We start from the raw sequence: 15629 nt of genomic DNA, 5'->3' as shown, positions 1-15629 counted from the left end.
GGTAATGACTCCGGGGGCCATCAGTGGGGGGCAGGGTCCCCCTTGCATTCCTCGTCTTCACAGATGGCCCCCAGAGTCATTGCCGGCCACGCAGAACCTCGCCGCTGCTCCACGCCATGGAAAACATAGGCGCAATTACAGCCCGGAGCAGGAGCAAAGCCCCTTTTCCAACTGGCCTTTCCTCGCTTGGAGGGCTTCGGAGGGAAGCTTCTGCAGAAGTCCGGGCGAGTGACAGCAAGTTCCCGCTGTTACGAAGTCTCGGAGGCTGTAATTTTCTGAGCTGTGCGAGCGCGCCTGTTTTCCAAGGCGTGGAGCAGCAGCGAGGCTCTGCGCGGCGAGCAGTGATTCCTGAGGCCATCAATGGTCCCCCCTCGCGTTCCTCGTCCTCCCGGATGGCATCCGGAATCACCGCTCGCCGCGCAGAGCCTCGCCGCTGCTCCACGCCTTGGAAAACAGGCGTGCGCGCACAGCTCAGAAAATTACAGACTCCGAGACTTCGTAATGGTGGGAACTTGTTGTCACTCGCCCGGGCTTCTGCAGAAGCTTCCCTCTGAAGCCCTCCAAGCGAGGAAAGGCCAGTTGGAAAAGGGGCTTTGCTCCTGCTCCAGGCTGTAATTGCGCCTATGTTTTCCACGGAGTGGGGCCGCAGCCAGAAGACAAGGAACATGAGGTAGTGCAGCGGTGGCGGCGGGGAGTCAGCCCCGATGCAAAAAACGCCAAGGGGGCGGGGCAGGAAATTACTTCCGGGTTCATTCTCCAATCGGATTGCGCGATCCAGTGCGATCCGGGAGAAACCCACCACTGGACCTATGGCAATGTCATTCCCCCCACCCAACCTTTAATATTGACCCAAATGCATTCAAGATAGTTCTCATCATTGTTGTGCTCTATTTCTGTAGAGAGGTAATTATTTCTTACATATAGTGCAACTCCACCTTCTCTTTTATTTGGTCAATTTCTTTTAAATAATCTAAATCCTTCTAGCTGTATGTTCCATTTGTCGGTTTCATCCCACCAATTTTCTGTAATGGCAATAATATCGTATCTTCCCTCTTTTACTTGAATTTCTAATTCGCCCTCTTTATTCCTCATACTCTGTGCATTGGTGTAAAGACATTTGAGTCCATTTTGATTGACCTTGTGTTTACTGTCTACCAGTGACGTGCAGTCAGGTGAGGCAGGGGAGGCACAGCCTCACCACTGTCATCATGAAAAGAAAAAAAATGTAAAAGGAAAAAGGCGAGAGCTGAGGTCAGACTGAGCTAGTTGCTGCCTCACCATGGATGACTGCCTAACTGTTTTAAAAAGCCTCTAAAAAAGAGCCCTCTACTATGAGGCAGGAGAACTGGGTGCCTCCCCTACGTCAGGAATTTTTAGGCTTTTAACCCTTAAGTTAAGCAAGGGTTAAAAGCCTAAAAATTCCTGATGTAGGGGAGGCACCCAGTTCTCCTGCCTCATAGTAGAGGGCGCTCATTTGGGTGGGGCTTCTTCAGAGAAGCTTTGTGTGTGTGTGTGTGTGTGTGTGTGTGCTTGTTTGTTTGTTTGAGAGAGAGTTTGCTGAAGTAAGAGAGGGAAGGGGGTAGGAGAGGCAGGGAGGGAAGCCCGCTTTACCCGGTTGGAGGGGCATCACCTCCGGCTCCAGTCCAGCCTGCGGTGCTTGCAGCCCCTGCAAGCTCCTCCAGGGACTCCCAGGCTCGGTGCCGGAGAGCTGCTGCGAGAGAGGCTGGCCAGGTTGCCCGGGCGGCAGCAGAGGTTCCCTTTGTTCTTTCGGGTGTTCTCCCGACAAGCGTTCCCCAGATGCCGCATAGCTCTGGCGGGCGGTGCCATGGCCGAATCCCAGGGCGGAGGGCAGCAGGGATGCCAGGCAGGATTCTTCACGGGGTGGCTGGCCTCTCCCGGACCGGTCTTGGTTGACCCCGACTGGAGGGTCAGGGGAGCTGGGCCGGCGCCGCTTGGCTCTTCTCTGTGGAGCGAAAGGTGGGTGGTGGCAGGTGGATGCTCAGAGCCCCGGGAACCCTTCTGCCGAGCACGGCGCTCCCTCACAGCTCCTGTCGCCCCGTAAGACAGGTGCTGCCAGCCCAGGAAGCAGATGAGCTGGGGAATCCCGGCCGGCAGTTGGGCTTCCAGAGTGGGTGGTGCGGGCGCCGGTGGGCTCCTCCGGCCTCCTGCCTTCCCAAAGCGCATCCCTGTTTTTGCGGAAAGCAAAAGAACGGAGAAGAAACGGGGAAGGTTCAGGTGTGAATTGAGACCGTGGAAGAGAGTTTTGCCCTTTGCTGGTGAACGTGGCCTCATATTACACCCAAAGCTTCCCCGTTTCTTCTCCGTTCTTTTGCTTTCTGCAAAAACAGGGACGCGCTTTGGGAAGGCAGGAGCCCGGAGGAGCCCACCGGTGCCCGCACTGCCCGCTCTGGAAGCCGAACTTGCGCCCATCCTGGAGGGATCTTACCCGGACTGGCTTTCAGAGACGTGAAAGGCTCTTTTCTCAGGGGGGCATCTTTTCCAATGAAACAGATCGAGACAGGAAGGTCATTTTATTACATTTGAACGTTCTGACTAAAACGGATTCTCTCATTCAAAGACCATCTTTCCGTCCCTTTTATCAAAGAAAATGCAAGAGAAAAGCTGATTGGGCAGGGCAAAAATAACTCCTCCTTTGCACTGTAAATCAGCTACATGGAATTAAACACTACAAACCAACTTGTGTGTGTGTGTGTGTGTGTGTGTGTGTGTGTGTTTGAGAGGGGGAGGGAGGGAGCAAGGGAGGAAGGAAGGGAAGGGAGAAAAGAAAGAAAGAAGGAAAACAAATGCTGTCGCTTTAAATCAGAACTGAGCATGCCTGGAAGTTGACGTCCACAAGTCTAAAAAAATTGCTGTCTCACCAGCCATAAACCTCACCGCACGTCACTGCTGTCTACATAACCTGTGTTATGCCTGACTGCCCCTATTTTCTTGCCACTTGTGTGATTCATGCACATGGTATGGCAATCACTATTAAATGCTTGGTCAATTAAACTAATTAACCGGAAGTTATCTGGGTTATCCCTAAAGGTTTTTTTATGTAGTGGAATAATTATTGATGTGCGCCAGCTAGCAGGAATATAACCTGTTCTATTAATAAAAGTAATGAGACCCACCAGGGCAGGCGCCCACCAGGTTATGTTTTCTTTAAATAACGTTGCCGGGAGTTCATCCTGTCCTGGAGCTTTGACTCCAGGGAAGAAAGTAAACGCCTCACGTCCATGATTGACACTTCTGCCCACTGGGGTAAGGCTTCATATCTCTGTTCCAGGCTAAGAGAAGACATCACGTCATCAGAATTTTCCGCTACTGCTGGAGTGGCCAGATGCCTCTCCCAACTTACTGCAGTAATAGTTGGGTCACTTATTGATTTTCTATCTTTAATAATTTTTGAGACCCCCAACCAGAAGAGTGTAGGTGAGGCCAGCTTTGCTGCCTGTTCTAAGCCAGCCCAATAATTATCAGTATAAGAGCCTTTTTTTCTTCTTCATTAGCTGCTTATATTTCTGCCACATGGTGATATATTCCTTCTGTAATTCCATGTTTGGGCTGTTTAAGTATTTCCTAAGTGACTTCCTGAGCTGTTTTCTCCTATCTTTGCATTCGTTATCAAACCATGTTGAGTGACTTTGATCAAACTGGCCCTTTGGCTTAGTAGTCATGAAAAAATGCTTCAATTTAATGCATATTTCCGCAAAATATACTAAAAGCTCTTGTTCCCCTGTACTATTTGAGCATATAAGCGCTAGGGTTTCCATACATGGTGAATTCAAAAATTCTGTCACTACTTTCCCGTCAACCCTCTTCTATGTTAGGTTTCTCTCCTGGCCTATTTCCAAGTTGTGGCTTATTTGTTGAATTATTTTATTCCTTTTCCTTAAATCAGAAGGAAATACCAGGGACATCGCAATTGAAGATGATCACTTTCAGGCCTTGGTAACGTCGAGAACGAAGTAGCCCTGAGACTAAGCTGTGAGAAACACAAAAGAATCGATAGAGCTACATGCCTTGGGACCAAAAAAGGTTATGGGGTACCTTCTAAACTCTGAGTACTGCCCTACAATTTGAAGGTTACTATAGTATTTTTTCCTCTTGTGTTATATTACAATATGATTATGTACAAATTCTAGGACTAATGCTCAAGATTTGGGAAAGCAGTATGCAACCAGTGAAACTTAGATTGTACAATCATTATGTTTGATGTTTAATATAAATGAAAGCCTGAAGGAGAAACAAATTAAAAGTTTAGAGAAATGGAGGAGACATGGAGAAATGGAAGGAAAAAGAAAGAAGAAAGAAAGGAAGAAAGAAAGAAAGACAGACAGAGACAGACAGACAGGCAGGCAGGCAGGCAGAGACAGACAGACAAAACATTCTTGGTGTCATTTACTATTAATATTATCACTGGGCTTGTAGTAAAAATTAGTTTACATAAATAGCCTCCTTGCTCCTTCTTTTGGGCCAAATCAAATGCTTAATTGCTTACAGAGATTTAAGATACCATAGAATTGCAAGCAGAGAGTTATTCTTTTAATTTAAAGAATTACATTTAATTTACAGAACACCTTAATAAATAATAACAAATTTTGCAATGGATCAGAAATGGATTGTTGATATCCTTTTCTAATAAAACTGTGGTGCAAGAATGATTGTCCTGGTAGGGGTGTGTGTGTGTGTGTGTGTGTGTGTGTATGCATGCTGGTCTTGTTGTATTAGGTTCTTTTCCCGTGTAAGATCTTGCACAGGAAAAGAACCAAATACAACAAGAATACAAGACCAGCATACCTACACCCGTGAAAATCTATGAAAACATAGACATAGAAAACATAGTGTTATGTCAAAGCACCTGGTATGCCCAAATATGGGAGGGTACATACTGCTTCACAAAAATGGTTTTCTGCCTGGAAGGCTCCTAGGGTGGAGATGAAAGGCAAAAGGGAAGCAGTATGCTCCCTCCCATATTTGGGCATACCATGTGCTTTGACATAATGCTTAATCATTTCCTTGCCTCAGCTGATAAGGGAGGAGAGTTTGTGGCTTAGAGGCTAATAAAACTGGGTAACATGTAAAACCAGCCCAGGTTCGAATCCCAGTAAGGGTATGGCTAGCTGATGAGAGCTAAATAGCTTGGAATAGATCTATCCAAGTCTCCCTTTATTTATTTATCAACACAAATGCAACACACACACACAGAGACACACACTGAGGTCAATTAATATTAATTTGTTTCAGTTCTGGCTGCAACAGGTTCCACATAATGCATTCATAGAAGAGATAGATTACTATCACAACATCTAAGATTGTATGTCTTGTTTTGAAATTTTCAATAGCTACATCTGCAAGACAGTGACAACTTTTCCAGGAGGCATACGGTAGGACTGCCAGATCTGGGAGGCAGAAACCTGGAAAACCCACTAGATGGCAGCCAAGGGTTCTTTGCCAGGATCCATTGTTCATCTGAATTTTTGCAGCCTGGATTTGCTAGACCTAGGATATACCCGTAATATGATTCTTTAGAAGTCTCATCAGGAAGCTGAGGATGCCCTTGTGGTGAATGATGCATACTATATCAATTAGTATTTGTGCCGCAGATGGATTTATTCTAATTCCTGGAATCACGTATGTACATAGATAATTCTTACTATAACATCAATATTCATTTATTGCTTCTCGTATAACTAAAATTCACTTTGGTTTAATGGGTGAATGATGGCAGGGTGAGATCATTTAAAGAAGGATAGCCTGAGGTCATTATGTTGCAAGGAATGTAACTATAGAAAATGGAACCAGGTGGAAAACAGAACAGAGTAAAAGTGATCTGAAATCAAGTAAAGTAAAACAAAAACATTCAAGAACAATTTGACAAAGCCAATGAGATCTCATAATAAAACAAGGACATTACAAAAACTGAAATAGAATCCATTATGAAACCTAACAAGCATGATTTCAGCTGTCATTTAAAGCAAAATTTCCTTATAGTGTCAAGAACATGATTGATGGTCATTGTAGCTGCCCGGGACATCACAAAAAAGCACAAAAAGCCAGCACGAGCCTTCCTATGGCATAAACAGGCAAAGAAAGAGAACAATGAGCAAATTCCCTAGCCTGAGGGTCCATCTTCTCCTTTTGATCATTCTAACAATCAGGAGTGAATGCAGTTTCAAGGTGTTGATTATCATCTTCAAAGCGCTCCATGGCACGGGACCTAGCTATTTGCGGGATCATATCCTGCCCCATACATCCCTTCGGCCGATTCGCTCACACAGAGAGGGACTCCTCCGGGTGCCGTCCACTAGGCTGTGCCAGCGGGCGACGCCCAGGGGAAGGGCCTTCTCTGTGATGGGCCTGACCCTCTGGAATGACCTTCCCCCTGACATTAGAACGACTACGGACCTCCGCTCCTTCCGACGGAAACTCAAAACCCACCTGTTCCACCTAGCCGGCCTGGCCTAATTCCAGCTTTCCCACCTCAGTTTGTATTTTTAAATTTTACAGTTTTGGTTTTAAGGTTTAATTTTTTAATTTTTATAAATTTGTACAGGGGATATTTAATTCAATTTTAGTTATGTATTTTATCGACTGTATGGTTTTTAAATTTGTACCTGGCCACCACCCCGAGTCCCTTCGGGGAGAGGGGGCGGTCTAGAAGTTTAATTAATTAATTAATTAATTAATTTGAAATCACAACTTGCCTCTTTTATTGTAGGTAATGCCTGAAGAAAGTTTCAAAACAGCTCCAAGCAAAATATAAAGCCGTAGCAGCTCCATCTATGACATAAGAAAAGAAAAGAAAATGTGAATATGAACCTTTACTTTCTGTTCCAGACATGGTCAAATAAAGTCAAGATGGTAGCCCCAAGAGTGCAATCCCAGCTGCATCTGTTTTTATGTGCGTTGCATGCGCAGGTGGCACTTCAGCACACTGCTGTTTACTGTGCTGCATCCTCTGATCCAGTGGCTGGTTCATACGTTACATACCTGTTTAGACCAGGCGGGTAGGCTGTGCTGTCCTCAGGAGATAAGTAATTTCCTTTTTAAAAATCCAGTTGAAATCTCCCGGCTGCTCTGTTTTTTCCACCAGGTCCCCTACCTCTTCTCCAGGTTATCTTTATATTATCTCCTGAAAACACCTTCTTTTTGATTTCTGCTTAGGCTGGTAGAAGTACATTCTCCTCTCCTTCTGACCCAATAGAATAGTATTACAATAGTTCTCTTCCCCACTTTTTAAATCTTTAAACTACAATTTAGGCATGTTGGAATGAAGCCACAACATTTCAATGAATCCTATTTCTTTTTCTTCTATGAACCTATCAGCTCTTCATTGCCACAAAATTGTTATGGACCTAACAAAGGAACAGTGTGTTCTTTCCACTTTAATCTTTGTAGCATCAAGGCAACAATAGTATAATGTAAGAGAAAAGATGGATTGATGGATGGATTGATGGATGGATGGGTGGATGGATAGATAGATGATAGATAGATAGATAGATAGATAGATAGATAGATAGATAGACAGACAGACAGACAGACAGATGGAGATAGATAAATAGATAGATGATAGATAGATAGATAGATAGATAGATAGATAGATAGATAGATAGATAGATAGATAGATAGATAGATAGATAGATAGATAGATAGATAGATGATTGAATGGATGGATGGATGGATGGATGGATGGATGGATGGATGGATGGATGGATGGACGGACAGATGGACGGACAGATGGAAGAAGAAACAAGAAAGAAAAAGAAAGAAAGAAAGAAAGAAAGAAAGAAAGAAAGAAAGAAAGAAAGAAGAAAGAAAAAAATAAAGAAAGAAAGGTTTGGTAGTGTCAAACAAGAAAGTGTAGGAGTGGGTTCCAAGGTGCATAAATATTTGGAAAAAGAATGGGGACTAGTGAGAAGGGAGGGCACGCACACGAAACTACCCCCTTTCTCCCCCTGCTACCACCACCACCACTGGTCCGCAGAACTGGTAAGAATGGGGACCACCAGGTTATAGCATTGCACCTTGTCTACCACACCCCACTGACTTTCCATTTTTTCCTACTACTAGTGAATGTCTGTAAATCTCCCATAAGTAAAAGCAAAGTACTGGACTTATACAACCAGGTTTTGGAGGAAACAAAATCGCACTTTCTACTTACTGCAAAGTAGCAATGACCTAATAAACGGACTTCCTCCCAACTATATTTTTTCACGGACCCAGACAGATGTCATTGTTCTGGAAACAGATGAGAGGGGTTGAAGTGCTTTCTCTGCAGCTGTGGAACAGTATCGCCCTGATGGCTCTTTCCTGGGGTTGGGGGTGCTGATTTGCTCCCTGATGGTATTCTGTGCCTAAAATTCTCTCTTTTAATCCCTTTATTTTGCTTTTTTCAATCTTTTTTTTTGCCAAGGAACAATATTTATTTTTGTTCTTAGTGTTTTATCTATGTTGCTTTACTTGCTGTCTAAACCTTAACCTTAATATGTGAGGTTAAGGTTAACCTTAATATGTGTAGAATTACTGAGTTGAGGGTGTGACATAAATAAGGAATCATCATGTCCTAAATACATTGAGCTACAAGCAATAAATAAGGAATGAAATATATAAATCTTACCTAACTTGGCCAGGGCTGGCTTTACTAATAGGAGAGATTAAATGAGATGCAGCTTTGTTAACAGAAGGATTATCTAGTAGATCTACCTTGTAATGGTATATCTTTTGAAAGACAGAGTGCTATAACAACTGGCTGATGATATTAATGGTGGGTAGTCAAATATCTATGAGAAACATAGGGCAAGGACGAACAATACCTTTCTCTACTTCCTGGGGTCTTCTCCCTTGCGCTTTTGCTGAGTTCTTCCTGCCCCACCCCCTTGTAGGGCCTTTGAAAGAGCCAGTTAACTGATTCTTACATTTGAATCTTCAGAAAGGCAGTTAGAAGGATGCAGTTTCTCTTCCAAACATCATGTTATATGAGCAGATCAAACTGCAGGTAGTCCTTGACTTACAACCATTCCCTTAAAGTTACAACAGCACAAAAGTGACATGACCATATTTCACATTTATGACCATTGTAGCATCCCTGCAGTCATGTGATCAAAATTTGGACACTTGGCAGCTGTCATGTATTTATGACGATTGCAGTCTCCCGGGTGTGTGTGTCATATGATCAGATTTTCAAACTTTTGGACAAGTAAGTCAATTGGGAAGCTAGTGAAGTTAGTGTTACTAACTTAACAACCACAGTGATTCACTTAATAACTATGGCAAGAAAGGTGATAAAATGGGACAACACTCACTTAACAACTGTCCTGCTGAGCAAAGTAAATTTTGGGCTCAATTGTTGTCCTAAGTTGAGGACTATTAAACAATGATGGACATCCAGACAGTTGATTTTCAGAATGATTTCAATTGGAAGCAGAAGATTGCATGAGACAGTCCCCTTGCAGAATATAATTCCTAAATATAAACTGGCAGAGCTAATTTGGAAACTCTATTTGTTTATAGGGCAGTAAAGTAAATAAACTATATTTATAGTGAAGGTTAATTCCTGGCAATTTATTTTGGCAACAAATAAATGTCCTTGAACTCTTAGAGAAGAAGAGGGATATAAATGAAAACAAATGAAAGGACATAAATAAATTATCTAAAGCTAATGTTTAGGCTTACAGAAGAAGATTATGAATAATAGTGTCAACTATATTTCACTAAATGCATTCTCCCATTCAACTTTTGTCCCTAGTCATAGTCCCACTATGCTTTGGCCCCCATCACAGACTCAAAGACTGAGTGAGATTCATCCGACTCTTCCGTGATCCTTTGCAAGAGAGCTTTCTCTGTATGCTCTGACATGCATACTCTTTCTGGCTTTGAAGCCCTTTTCCCAATATCTCTGACACCTTCCTTTAAATACCAATTGCAGGTCTTAAAAATGTTGCTCATGCTTAAGGCCGTAAGGATTCTATTTTCTGACGGGTTTGGTTCCAAGCCAGGAAATGATGAGTGAATCCAGTCAGTATTAAAAAAACACATGCAGATAAAGGTGATTTAAATAATACTTGGCCCTGTTCACTGTTTATACTACGCTGAACCATGAGGGAGAGAGAAATGTGTTGTGCAATTACAGTACTTTAACTTGGCCAACTGACTCTATCAAGTGATCCTGGTGGGGTTACCAGGTGAATTCTGCTTTAGTTCCAAACAAACAAAGGTCTGCTTTGGCTAAAACAATGAAAAAGGAATGTCATTGAGTGGGGCTAAAGTGACTCCACCCAGTCAGTTAGGTAGCAATTTTTCATTATCACTTTATTTTGTCATTCAGTGAAGAACGATTAAAGGATCTCACTTAACCAGAAAAATGGATATCAAATCAGCAAATACAACTCAGTGTGAACTTTTTAAAAAACATTCCTATATAATCAACTTCCACTAAAAGCCAACTTTATAGTAAGACCCACCCCAACCCCCACCTGGGGTTCACCAGCAAAGGGCATCCGGGTTGTTGGTTGTGACCACACAGGGCTTATTATCCAGGGAGATCTTATTTTCCAGGGAAAAGGGGTAGGTGAATGAATTCTGGTCGCCACGATGTAAAATCCAGTTCTGGTCGCCACGATGTAAAAAAGATGTGGAGACTCTAGAAAGAGTGCAGAGAAGAGCAACAAAGAGGATTAGGGGACTGGAGACTAAAACATATGAAGAACGGCTGCAGGAATTGGGTATGTCTTATTTAGTGAAAAGAAGGACTAGGAGAGACATGATAGCAGTCTTCCAATATCTCAGGGGTTGCCCCAAAGAAGAGGGAGTCAAACTATTCTCCAAGGCACCTGAGGGTAGAACAAGAAGCAATGGGTGGAAACTAATCTAGGAGAGAAGCAACTTGGAACTGAGGAGAAATTTCCTGACAGTTAGAACAATCAATCAGTGGAACAGAAGTTGCCTCCAGAAGTTGTGAATGCCCCAACACTGGAAGTCTTTAAGAAGATGTTGGATAGCCATTTGTCTGGAACGGTATAGGGTTTCCTGCCTAGGCAGGGGGTTGGACTAGAAGACCTCCAAGGTCCCTTCCAACTCTGCTATTGTATTGTATTGTATATTTGTTTACAAGTTCACTTTTCAATTGGCAGAGTCTCTGCTAGCATAGAAACATATATTCATTTTTATGCAATGTCCAAAACTGGGTTTGACCTTGTTATTTAAGGGCTACTTTAGCCAGAGCATGGCTAAAACAGCAATATTTCTTCCCCCTCCCCCCATTTAATTTTTGACACAAACTATCTTTGTATCATCTTTAACTGTTGCTTAGTGAAGTAAATGAATAAAGTTGCACTTAGCTTAACTGTATATCTGGATCAGCGGTAGGATTCAATTTGTTTTACTACCGGTTCTGTGGGCGTGGCTTGGTAGGCATGGCAGGGGAAGGATACTGTAAAATCTCTATTCCCTCCCCACTCCAGAGGAAGGTTACTGCAAAATCCTCATTCTCTCCCGATCAGTTGGGACTCAGGAGGCAGAGAACAGATGGGGCCAGTCAGAGATGGTATTCAGCAGGTTCTGAACAGTTCTGAAGAACCGGTCGTGGAAATTTTGAGTATTTTGGAGAACCGGTGAATACCACCTCTGACAGGCCTTGCCTCCATCTATTCTCTGCCTCCCGAATCCCAGCTGATTGGGAGGGAATGGGGATTTTGCAGTATCCTTCTCCTGCCATGCCCACCAAGCCATGCCACGTCCACCAAACCACACCCACAGAACCGGTAGAAAAATTTTTTGAATCCCACTACTGGTTCTGAGGATTTCCTTGGGTACTGCACCAAATCAGTGAAAAATCTTCAATAAAAGTTGGCAAAGCCTAGAAAATCTTGGAACTTCTTTGCACTTCTAGGTGCTTCCCAGAAAAGAACTGACTTTTTGCAGAATGCATCTGCATGCCTTCTTTAGAAATCTGTTATTCCAAATATCCGATATCAGCACAGGAGCTGAAATACGTTTCTGTTGCATGAGTATAACTGATGGCTTTTTCTGGAAAAAAATCAACATGTAATTCAGATAAACTACTACATATTTGCATGAAAATGTCTAATTCATCTGAAAATCTGAAAAATACAGCTGGACAGTTAATTAGACTATAGGACATTATTGGATATTCATATTTGTCATATCACGTGTCAATGTGCTCATGCCCTTCTTTCATCCAAATCAAATTGTAAGCTCTCCTCTGATTTACCATGTTTATTGGAAGCAGTGGATAGTAATTTGTAATGGCCACCTAATTTATATGTTTGTAATAGATCTTGAAGAATTATCTTTCTTTTTTATAAAACTCAAGGTACAGATGTAAGGAAGACAGGTAGATAAATCCCTTTTTTCAGATTATAGTCCTTTGTTTGGCAATGAAAGAGGTGAAGACAGAAGGGGGGAAGGATGAAAAAAATTCTGTTTTGGTGATGCTTTCTCAGAGTCCAAAAGAGCCCTGAGCTGTATGTCAAGCTCATGAATTTGCAAAGGCTATCAGGGGTTATAAAGTGCAATTGCATAATGCCAGATATTGGACCTAGTGTACCACAGTAAAAATACAACCCAAGGTTTCACTTTCATTGTTTCTCTTTTGCAGGGAGTGACCTCGTCATTTCTCCTGTTTGCAGGTGCTCCACATCTTTGCAGTCTGAGCAGGCAAAAGGGAAAAAGGCAACTAACTGCACATATGGCTGATCCCTCTTTCAGCAGGATAAGAACAAAGGCACCTCTGGTTCAGTCTGTAGGAAATCCACTGGCATGCCCATGATGAACAATTTGCATTATGTTGTGAAAGTCAGGAATTCACCTTGACCCATTCTGAACCTCTCAGATAGACTTTCAGGAGAATGGAGCAACATTAGTTGGGGACTATTCCCAGATGAGGTAAGCTATCTCCCAAATTCCATGCTACCTGTATGCAGGTTTATTATGTGGGTATCTATTTGCTGTTGATACTACCAAAATACTTCAACTACTTGTTTTGCAGAGAATAAGGTACCTTAAGGAACTATCATCATATTCAGGTGTAGAAATCAAAGTCCAAAGCTTCTCTAATGAGATATTGCCTTTATGAAAAGATTGTATTCCTGCATGAAGAAATGAAGAACGCCGTCTACATGCAGCAGCCAAACAAGTTTGAGGGATCTGGGGAAAAAGATCTGGTGTTCAAATTCAGAAGAGCATCTACAGCCTGAAGCAATCAGTTAAAGCCTGGAATGGAAGGACAAACTATATACTATATTTGTCAAGGAAGAGTTTGTGCAAGGTATAAATCTGACCCTTGCCTTTATTCCAGATTCAAAAACACAGATGACCTATATCTTATATATTATTTAGTCATTTGCTGCCAAGAAACAAGTGATGGCCAAGAGATTGAAAGAATCTCAGTAATGAAATTGATATGAAAGTGTTGGAAATCAGTTTTTGCTATCTTGGCATCCAGACAGAAGAAGAGTAAGATGGAAGTTACCTCTTTAGCCAGAAACAGAAGACAGGATTTTCTTCCGTATCTGGGGCTGGCTGGAGCAAACGAGATCAGGGCTCCAATGGAAACTCAAAATCTACAGCAGACTTTAAACAAGGAAGTCTGAGACTACAGGAGAGCAGTTGGGAAATGAAAAGACCAGACTTTGTGGAAGCATTCAGATTCCTTTGCAGGAAGGCATCAACCACAGAAGTCTGGATTCCAGTCAAGAGATTGAAGGGAATTAAACTAACTCTCAAGCTACCAGCCAATATTCTGTAGTGGTATTGCAAACTGTATTGGTATTGAATTGGTAAGGTATATGGATGCCAACAGGGCAAAACACAAGACAGATTGTTAATCCTGTATGGGAGTGAGCCAATCAGCTAGGCAAGTGAAACACAGCCAGTTGTTGTCCTATTGTCTAACAAAGCAGACTTTAGGATATAAGAGCCAAAGCCAATAATATCTTTCAAAGACACGCAAAGATGTTTATCTTTAACAATTCTCAGTACTTTCTTTCTTTTACCATGTTATAGAAAGTTTTTGTGTCTTATCATGACATTTAGTTTTTTTCTGTCTGAAAAGTAATACTGTGTGCTGTGCTTGCAAATTTAAATTTAAGCCCCCCCAACTGATTTTTTTTGCAATTTTTTTTTATTTTTTATTTTCAAAACAAACATAAAAATCCTCCTTCTTTACATACTGTAGAAAGTGTATCAGTTGGTTACAAAAGGCTTTTGTGCATCTCTTCCACCGTCATCAAGTGTAATTCACATTAACTCTAATATCTTAACTCAGATGTTTATACTTGTTACTATCATCATACCTCCACTTTTATTTGACTATGATTGTTTAAACGTCCTTCATCATAAATTACACCAGAATTTAATACATAACCACATACTGGCATTTCATTTATTTACTCATAAAATCCTCAATTGACACTAAATCCTTATATCCTATTCTAGCCAAACATCCATAATATTTAATGACAAAATTTTCCAATCCTCCTTTCCTAATCACTGTTTACAATTTACCTCCATTTTCCTTATGTTATACATACATACATGCATACATACATACATACATACATACATACATACATATCATTATCCTTTCTTTATTTGACTATATCCTATCATAACATTTCCCCCCTAATAATCAAGACTTAAATGTGTCTGATTTAGTTCTTTTTTGTTATTATTATTATTAGCCTTTATATATAATCCAAAAGGATTTCTAACCTTCTCTTCACGGGTATTATTCAATATTCATATCCAATTATTGCTTAGCATAACACTATACATTGTGTACATTACTATCATTATCAATTTTTCATTTAGCTGTACCTATTTATCACTAACTTTAGCTAGGTTTAGCTAGTTTTAAATTATACTCTTCCATCTATTAACCTGTATCTTTCCAATAACAAAACAATCTCATCTATTCTGCCATCTCCAAACATCTTCTTAATCAAGTCTGTATGAACTCCTCTTAGCAACTTCTTGCTTGTAAAATCTCTCATGAATTCTTGAAGCCCTCTTTCTGCTTCCTTGTTCAACTTCTCTTTGATTATCAGCTGTGTTATCAAATATTTTGCAGATAGGATTTCATAGTCCATAGATTCTTTAATTTTTTCTTCTTCCTCTATATCTTGCCCTTTGAAATAAATTTCCTCTCCATTTAATTCCTCTTTCAATATTCCATTCTTTCTTTTTTCAGAAATATATCAATTGCCATAGATATCAATAGGTTTAACTTCTTTATGTTCATCTTTCATTTCGGTTTTTGGAGTTTCAATCCCTTCGTTTTGCATTTGAAGAATATCCTCCATTTTCCCATGTTTTATTGTTTAATACATCAAGAGTTCCAATTTTCTCTCGATTTTTTCCTCCGTGTTTAATAATTTTTGCAGTTCTGAAAATATTCCTTGCAAATTCAAATCCTCCACATTGTTTTGAGATGCCATATTCATACACAGTTGCTTTCGCTTACAAGGTCAAATAAGATTAAAGCATGTGTTCACAAAGACCACTATTTTTCGCAAATAATGCTGCTCTCACCTCTCTGTGAACAAAAACAAACTTGAAAGGGACAGCTGTGGACTCTTAAGATAGCCAAACAGCCAGGCAGTAAA

General features: G+C 41.4%; 1 protein-coding gene across 1 annotated transcript in view; it reads right to left on the bottom strand.

The window, feature by feature from the left end:
- The window catches only part of LOC309386119 (cation channel sperm-associated auxiliary subunit beta-like), a 106670-nt gene extending 99765 nt beyond the window's left edge, over positions 1–6905 (bottom strand). Inside the window, exons 1-2 of the mRNA XM_081941160.1 lie at positions 6711–6905; positions 1879–2048 (exon numbers count right to left, since the gene is read on the bottom strand). Of these exons, the coding sequence (XP_081797286.1) occupies positions 1879–2048; positions 6711–6786 (246 nt within the window). The 5' untranslated portion in view covers positions 6787–6905. The remainder of the gene's footprint in view (positions 1–1878; positions 2049–6710) is intronic.
- Between the last annotated feature and the right edge of the window lie 8724 nt (positions 6906–15629).

This window comes from Natrix helvetica, assembly GCF_964273705.1.
Source record: "Natrix helvetica genome assembly, chromosome: 1".
NCBI classification, from domain to species: Eukaryota; Metazoa; Chordata; class Lepidosauria; order Squamata; family Natricidae; genus Natrix; species Natrix helvetica.
The sequence above is the reverse complement of the archived record's forward strand: the minus strand, read 5'-3'. Positions and strand labels throughout refer to the sequence as shown.